At 38.4% G+C, this 9,353-nt stretch overlaps 1 protein-coding gene across 1 annotated transcript; it reads right to left on the minus strand.

Annotated features, from left to right (window-relative positions):
* Nucleotides 1-7,174: 7,174 nt before the first annotated feature.
* On the minus strand, nucleotides 7,175-8,712 carry LOC113710393 (24-methylenesterol C-methyltransferase 2-like). The gene has a single exon (XM_027233364.2). It carries the CDS (start codon nucleotides 8,612-8,614, stop codon nucleotides 7,529-7,531), a length of 1,086 nt encoding a protein of 361 aa, XP_027089165.1. The 5' UTR covers nucleotides 8,615-8,712; the 3' UTR covers nucleotides 7,175-7,528.
* Nucleotides 8,713-9,353: the final 641 nt, after the last annotated feature.

Raw genomic sequence — 9,353 nt, forward strand, 5'->3', positions numbered from 1 at the left:
ACTACCAGAGTTGGAGAAAGACAGAAAGAAAGAAAGAAGACTCCTCCACCTGCCCTACCTATGATTCCTACTCTATCGAGCTTTTTGGAGCAGTCGGTCAGCCAGTGAAGGACCACGGGCAGGAACGGCTGCAACCGTTCCGCCAGCCGTTCCTGGCGGTTTTGTGCATGTTGCACATCACGTAACTTTGTTTGCACATAACGTAATTTTGTTTGCACAACGTGTAATTTTAGAACAAAATTTTATGGACCTCACACACGTCGTGAAAATCGAGATACAAGACGTAATCTGGACCATACAATTTTTTGTGGCCAAATCCTGACCATGAACTGTGCAGGGATGGTCCTTCTGATAACCGTCCCTGCCCCTTATCCGCCAGTGAAGCCCCACCTTGGGACTCGAAAAATTTTCAGGGACAAGGGGCCGAACCGTTATCACAAAAATCGTTCGAGGCAGTTTTGTGTAAAATACACATAGCGTAATTTTGTCTGTCTGCATACGATGTAATTCACTTTCAATAACGTGTAATTATAGAATAAAATTTTGTAAGCCTCACATATAGTGTGAAAAATGAGATACAAGATGAAATTTGAATCTTATATTTTTTTTTGGCTAAATCTTGATTATGAACTGCAAGGAACTGCCTACAACCGTTCCTGCCCCTCTTCCAATTTACAGTGATATGTCAAGAGCACTGTTAGGGCAAGCCAAGAATTGGTGTTCCATGCCTATTACGTACTAGTAATATAGGGTCAGTTTGGAAATTAAATTTTTTGTCAAATTTGTTTGCTACTAATTTTTTAATAACTTTGGTTACAATAACCCAAAAAAACTTATCAAAGTTTTTGATCTACACACAAAAAACTTCCTCTTTTCTTCTTTTATCTCCCCCACCCCATCCACCACACCTTCATCGTCGGCCACCACCTCCGCCACTGCTTCTGACGCCGATTTTCCTTTTATTTTTTTGTTTCTCCCTCTCCCTCTCCTACCCTCCCCCTCCTCCTTTGACCGATGTTGGTGCTCCCCTCTCTTTTCTTTTTTCTTTTTTTTTTCTCTCCCTCCCTCTCTCCTTCCCTCCCCTTCCCCGCCACCCTCCCCCTTCCCCTAGCTGCAATCTGGTCGCGCGACCAGATTAGGCAAAAGGGAAGGGGGAAGGAGAGGAGAGTAGGAAAGGGGAGGAGAGGAGGAGAGAAAAAGCAAAAAAAAACAAAAAACCAGGGCTGCAAGTTCTTGGTGATCCAAGGGAGAAGCTTCATTTGCATTCTTTCATAAGTCCACCCATTCGCCTATGATCAGCTTCGTGCTCCTACTGAGCGTTAATCGTTTCGGATCCCATTGCACATGTCTCTGAAGTTGGGCCACATTATTAATGGGGTTTAGTCGAGTTGTCTGGCATCGGAAGGGAGAGGGGGAGGGTGAAGGGGAGTAGAGGGGGAGAGGGGAGCAGAGAGGGAGAGGGAAAGGGAAAAGAGGGGAAGAGAAAAAGCAAAAAAAAATTTGGACCATGGCTGCTGGTTCTTCAACGTTCGAGGCAGAGGTGGCGGGGGAGGGAAGTGAGAGGGGGAAGGAAGAAGAGAGGAAAGAAAAGAAAAACAAAAGAAAGAAAAAGAGAAAGAAAGAGAAAAAGAAAGAAAAAAAAGGAAAAGGAAAAAAAAAAATTCATCTTAAAAAAATTTTTCAAAAACTTCTACAGTGTACTACAATAAAGTTTTAGATAAACTTCCAAAAAACTCAAGTGCCAAACGGGGCCATAATATTTGAGTATCATACCACTAGTTTTAAAGTTGAATTTGGCTAATGGATATTCGGAGTGTCTATGACACACTTAAAGAAATTTGCAATCCAAACACCATATATTATCATGTTTTTGGATTTGTAATTTTTTGTAGTTTTTATAGAAAATGTACTGTAACGATTTGATATATGTGAGATAAGAAAGTGATTGAAAAATATGTTTACGAAAAACAAAGAAATTTTTTTTTTGGTAAAAAATCCCTTTCCAAACAAGGATTTAGTTAATTTGAAAAAGTATTTATTTATATACAACGGGTATAATAAATATGTGTCAATTTATAAGTTAGATATAAATTAGGGTGTAAACGGCGCTCATTAAGTACCTAGTCGAAAAAAGACACAAGTGCTTTTATGGAGTAATAAAGTGGAACCAAATATCAATGAACACAAACGTAATTAAGTAGCGCTTTCCCAAAAATGCAGGGATTTCCAAATAACCCATCGCAATCCCACAGTGGTTTACAAGTTGATTGAAAATAAGATGTCTAAATTCATTGTATAGGAGAAGATATGATATGGTACCTTTTTAATGCTTGAGGAAATCGTTGATCAATTAAAATGCTGTGCTGATGCTAAATCTTTATTGAAGTTTAGAGATGGGGACGTTAGAAAGCAGACAAAGGGAACACATGACGCAGAACGTTGAGACCAGAATTTCTCACAATAGTAGATCATAGGCTTTCTCACTCACTAGGGTATGTCCCTCTTCTTTCTTTCCTCCTACATTCAATCTAGAACTGTTAAAATGAGTGACTTGGACGGATTAGGGTTGGTTAAAATGAATAATGAGTATAAATGAGTCAACCCATTTATATTCATTTAATTATATAAGTATAAATGGGTAAGTCAAAAAATGAACTGGATAACCCAATTACCCATTTATAATCCATTTATTTTAACTTTTTATAAACTCATTTAAATTCATTTTTGCAAACTAAGTTATCAATTTATACCACCATTTGCACCCATCATTAGTTTTAAATATTTACTTATAATGTTCAATAAGTCTAATTACTGATTTTTTTTCCATCCGTACTTTATGTCGCAAAACTATATACTATTTAGTAATTGAACAATAAAAATATAAAAATTTGAACTAAGTACTATAAAATTTAACATAAAAACTTAATTCAAAAATTTTTAACCCCTAGCATTTTTTTTTTGTGTAAATTTAAAATTTCATTTTGAAAAGGTAAGAAAAGAGACTAAAACTTGTCATAAATTGAGCAAGTTAACAAACTAAGAGAAAATAAAATGATAAGATAAAACTAATAAATAATAATAATAATAATAATAATGAAACAAATGTAGTTAACATCATGACAAAATAAAAATTTTGAAAAAAAAAGAGGGTGGGAGAAGAGAGGAGACCTGGGGAAAACAATTCTAAATGGGTTAATTCGGTTGAATGAATTATCCAATAATATCCATTTAATAATACCCATTTAATTATTGAGTAACCCATTTATACTCATATGCAAAAATTTAAGATACCCATACCAATCTATTCATGGACGAATATGGATAAATTTAGTTAAATGGATTTGTTTGCTACCTATAATTCTATCTTCCTTTTTATTTATTTATTTCTTTTTTTTTTTTTGAAAACCAAAAAGGAATATATCCCAGAAAAAAAAAAACATTAAAAGTGGAAGCAAAGGGAAGATTATAATGCAATTAAGGCAAACACAACACAGTTGATGCCTGTGTGAAAGTGGAGTGCAGGTGCCTGATTTCATCCGTAGAAGGGATTGACCTCAATCATGTCTACACAGAGAAGGAAACTAAGCGGCTGATGCTCTTAGGACAGTTATTAGAATGTGATCAAAATGTTTCTTTTGTTTCGAATTCGATTAAGGCCCCCACCCCCCCTCCCCCAACCCAACACACGCACCCAGCCACCACAACACACAGCCCAACCAAAGAAATCATGTCTATTCTGGATGGAGACGTTAGGGGCATGACTGCCCCACGCTTTGTAATTTAGTACTAGTTTAATATTAATGAACTTTCCTTTACTGTTACCACCAAGTAAAAAAAAAACAGAGATCCGCATTCCAAGCTCCTTCCAACCAGCGTACTACTACACGGTAACTTTACAGCAACCGCCTAAACGTATTCAACTATGCATACGCGACGCAAGTTGTGAGTACGACAAGGGCAAAAGAATTTCGGTGGCCATAGATTAATTTTTTCTAGACTTACAGTGTATACACGCTGATTCACTATCAGCATTGGATGAATGATAATTATGCAAAATTTAAATTTGAAATTCAACTTTTACACACATGTCATGAATCGAACGATAATAGTATATACACCGTCAATGTAAGAAATATTTACTCTTAAAGTATACCCCCATCAACTTTTAATCATCAAACAAATCTTCGTCACAGATTAATCACTAAACCAAGTAATTAGCAGACTCATGCCCATTTCATGAATTATTACTCTTAATTTACAAAAATAATCAGAACCATATTTTGATAAAAAAAAAAAAAAAAAAAACCACGCCCTTGCATGCATTTTGACATTTAGATTATTTTGTATTTGACAAAATGGACACGAGTGTACTGATACTTTTGACGCGAATAATAATTTAGCGGCGCCGAGATTTTTGCCCCATGTGCAAAGCAGCTCTCACTGTTGCTGCTACACACAAGAAGTCAACAACCTGAGTATACTGGCAATTAAAACAAGCATTGCCATTATTCCCTATGGGTGGAAATCAAGTCAGTAATGGGTTGGCAGGTCCAGTTAAGACCCAGGTACAACAAAAAACCTGCTGTCCCGAACACAACCCATCAATCCGTGACAAATCAGGATACCCGACCTGAGCACGAAATTTTCAGATTGGCGAGTCAGCCGAATGACCTATATAACCTGAAATATAACTCCAGTTTACTAATTTACCATAATAGTTTCTAGTAGAATCAATTCCACTCAAGACTAATTACATAATAAAGTAATAAAAATCTCGATAAAATAATCCCAAATCAGATCTGAAATAAATTAAAATACCGTAAGTGTTTTATCCTAAACCGAATATGAAATAAATTAAAACACTATAGAAGTAGAAAATAATGTAATACATCCTCTATCCAAACATAACAACTCCAACCTCACACAAGTTAAACAAGTTCAATTAGGATTAAATGGTTAATGCCTTTGGGAAGAAAAGAATAACTTAGTTTAGTTAGATAAAATATTTTTTTTTATATTTATTAAATTATTTTAATTCATAAACGGTACCGACCTAAATTCAACCTGTTTTCTTTTCGAATTTATCAATTCTGAACCAAACCTGCAAAGTCTCAACCCAAACTCACTAATTTCGTTTTAGTTTCGCATCAGAAATTGCCACCCCCCATTATTCCCCCACCATCACAGAAGTAAAGATACCTTGTACTCACAGACTGACGACTGTAAGCACCCAGAGAGTTTTCCCCTTTGATCTTTGGGCCTCATTCCATGACTTTAAAATCCAATAAACATGGAGAAACACATCCAGATTGCCTTCCCAGTAACGCCTATTAAATATATGTCTACGTGCCAGAAGCAAATCCGGCTGGGCTTAAATTTATGATGATGATGATGATGAAAAGGGGGAAGAAATTTGGGTTGGGGTGGTGGGGGAAGTGTGTTTCATTTCAATACAAGTGCCAACAGCGATCCAATATAGGCACAACAGCCCGAGTGAGGAAACCACAGTACAGCAGTGAAATTGCTACTAAACACACACCACATAATATGATAAGATGATATGCCAACCCAAGTGGAATGATACAGCGCACCCTTCCAATAAACAACAACATAGAGATCTGCAAAAAATAAGTAAATTATGCCAAAACCCAAAAGCAGTGCACGTGTTACTGATAACATGAACACCTTTTTTTTTTTTCTTTTTCAGTCTTCTCCAAGTAAGCGCAGTAGTGGTCACACACAGAATAAAAGTGGCATAGGCAACTCAGTTTTTTATTTATTAAAAGAAAGAAAGAAAGAAAGAAAGAAAGAAAGCAAGGCGTGCTGCTGCTACAACCAATACAAGTCCACACTGGAAAGTTGTTTATTATGCCTTCTTTTGTGTGTGTAGGATATTGAGCCGACATATGAACGGAACAAGTGCGGAGAGAAAAGATGGCCTTTTCCTTAAAGATGCCCTGCATTTGAGCGTGACCAATCCGGGCAGCCTTTTAAATCTAAATGGTTTCTCAAACTCAAGAAGAAAGGACAAGATCCAATTTTTGCCCACCATGACTTTTGCATCGTTCTGACAAAATGTGGAACAATCTCAATTTTCCATTAGTTGCACAAAGCCAACCAGATTCCATCCAGATGTTTTCCTGTTCAAACTACTACTACATGGCTCATAATATGTTACTAACATTAATGTATTGAGACGTATATTTCCTCTCAAATCACACGCTCGGTTCTCAAATCAACAACCTTATTCTCATTCACCAGCACGTATCAAACTATTTTCAGTAATAATATATTCTCAGTCCAAAAGCAGGCAGGCAGGCACGGGGAATCTATTCCTATTCAACTTAAGTGATGGCAGTAATAAATGTGCTCTTAAAAAAGGTTGGCTGACGGAACACCTAAGCATATGTATAACGCCAAATGATCAAAACTAGCAGTGCAACTTTCTTTTTCTTTGTCCCAAAGATAACATTTTTATAACATAATCTTCTATCCTATTCTACAGGGAGAGAAGTCTAAAGAGGCTGTATAAGCGATTTGCAGATATACAGACCTAATTAGATCAAAGGAGTGTTGTTCTGAGACCTCCTTTGAATTTTTTCCGAAACAGGTGAGGTTCGAACCCCGACCTATAGCCCAAAGAGGGACTTAATCCCTTTCTGGTGGGTGATTAACTAGTAGTGCAATTGAGGCGCATATTTTCAGTTTCACAAAATATATTATCCGTCCAGGATGAATGAGGATGATGATCTTGACAAGGGTGTCTTAGATTTGAGATTGAAAGCTAACACGAATGATCCACTCGTGCAATGCCAAAGAGTATGTGATCCAGCTAATGCAATCACGTGCCTTTCACTAGCCAGCTAAATAATAATACTAATATGCTACCACAAGACAAGCAGTAGTCAGCAGCATCTGTTTGGCATCTCAAACTGAAGCCAAAAATTTCCACGACTATGCGGCCATCAAAACAACTACCATTGCCAATTAAAAAAAAAAAAAAAGCCTAATAATACTAATAATAATAATGAATCGAGGAGGAAATTCCCCTCCATTTGGCACTTGGTCAACAACACACACAAAACATTTGACTGATTCTGCTAAATAAGGAAAATAGATCATGACAGACAAAGTAGATGATCACCACTCGTATCATATGTTAAAATAAGAAAAAAAAAGGAAAAATATTAATCGATTTCCAGATTAAATTTCTCTTATACTACTACAACTAAAAAGATGGTTCCAATAAACGAAAGGACCAAAAAAAACAACAACAACACAACGAGAGACAGAGAGATGGTTCCGATCTTTTGCTATCCAAGACTAAGTTAATAATAAAGAAAAATGACGTTAAATTAAACCTGAAACAGCAAAATTAAACATGGATAATTAGGAAAAGAAGGGGAAAAAAAAAAGAAACAAAAGACAACGAGGTGCACCGGAATTGACCTCCATGATTAATCTGATAGCATTACATGGAACAGGCACCGGCAACGGCAGCAGCATCTTCTTCTTCTTGGTAGTCGTTCTAATCAGAAGAATTGCTATGTTCAGGCTTTCTGCAGAGAACCATATGCATAGGAGTGAAAATCCCGGTCTCACCACCTCTGGTGAGATAATCGGCGGTGACAAACAACATCTCGTGGACGTCAACCACGCCTTTGGGGGCAATCCCAAGCCAGGTAAGAACCGTCACCAAAATGTGGTTCCTCCAATAAGCAATCCTGCCCATCTTGAGCCGGGTCCACCAGGGCTTGGCGGGGGGCTTCGCTAAATCTTTCTCCTTGACCACCTCGAATCCCACCTTCTTGGCTATCTGGGCAATGTCCCTGTAACTCCTCAACCCCGGAAGAGCATCGCCCCTCTCAATCCCATGGATTATCTCGACGTGCTCCGGATTTTCCGGGTTGTAGAATTCGGTGGTGACCCATTCGTAGGAGACGTACAGGGATCCGGGCTTCAAAACTCGGTAGATCTCGCTGTAGACTTCCTCCAGATTGGGTGCATGGCAGGTGGCTTCGATGGAGTAAACCCCGTCGAAGCTGCTGTCGGGGAAGGGCATTTGCAGGAAGTTGCCACAGACAACTTCGCACAGGGAATCGAGGCCGGCTTTCTCATTGTGCATCCGGGCTCGGTTTACCTGGTACTCGTTAATGGTGATGCCGACGACGTTGGCACTGGAATGAGCGGCGATGGCACGCATCGGGCCGCCGACACCACAGCCGGCATCAAGAATGCGGGCACCCTTCTTGACACCCAAGAGATCGACGGCCATTTCCTCGTGGATTCTGGTGGCGTCCCGGTAGGACTTGCCGGGGATGGAGGGAGAGAAATGGAAGGATTGACCCCAACCCCACTCGTAAATGTCAGTGACAAGGTTGTAGAAGGTGTCGACGAAAGCGGGGACTTTCTCGGCGGTCTCGATCTCCTTGGGGCGGCCGAAGAAGGACCAGTACTGTTTGTAGTTGTCTTGGACTTTCTCTTTGTCGATGGAGCCGCCGGACAGTTGGGCGGCGTGCTTCCCTTTCTGTTCGGCGGAGCCCAGAACGCAGACGAACCAGTAGAGGCCGCCGGCGAGGAGGAAAGTGGTGCAGAAGAGGGTGAGAGAATCCATCGGTGTCAGAGCAGAAGAAAGAGTGAGGAGTTGAGCCAGTAGGGGAGAGAGAGTTGGGGCTGTGTTTGGAAGGGGGGGTTTTGTATGATTAGGTTTGAGAGACTTGGGGCATTAATTGTTTCCGGTTTTTGTTTTTAAATTTTCTTTGTTCTTTTAAGGGAAAAAAACAGAGAGAAAAGGGTATTATTATTTATTATAGGGTTTGACGCACTCATTAAAAAAAGATCAACATTAATTTTAAAAAATAAGTAAATATAATGAGGAGCAATTGTTGTTGGAGTGTATATTTATACGAGAAATCGAGCAGAATTTATTTGCATTTAACTCTCATTGATGCACTCGTTAAAATACTTTTTAAAAAATTAACATTAATTTTTTCAATATAATGAGGAGCAATTATTGTTGGTGTGTATATTTATACGAGAAATCGAGCAGAATTTATTTGCATTTAACTGTCATTTGATGCACTCGTTAAAATACTTTTAAAAAATTAACATTAATTTTTTTTTAAAAAATGTATACATATGATGGAGAGCAATTAAATTATATTGGTGTGTTATATTTATACGAGAAATTGAGCAGAATTTATCAGTGTTATGGAGTCAAGCACCTTGAAGAAAAATAGCCACCACTTTGTTTGGAGTTTGGAATGGAAGAGGTTGGATTTTTGCGAGAGTACCCTTCTAACCTTGTGGCGTGTGGTGTCTATGTGGGTCAATGGCGTTTGGACACGTCATTG

This window comes from Coffea arabica, chromosome 9e, assembly GCF_036785885.1.
Source record: "Coffea arabica cultivar ET-39 chromosome 9e, Coffea Arabica ET-39 HiFi, whole genome shotgun sequence".
NCBI lineage: Eukaryota > Viridiplantae > Streptophyta > Magnoliopsida > Gentianales > Rubiaceae > Coffea > Coffea arabica.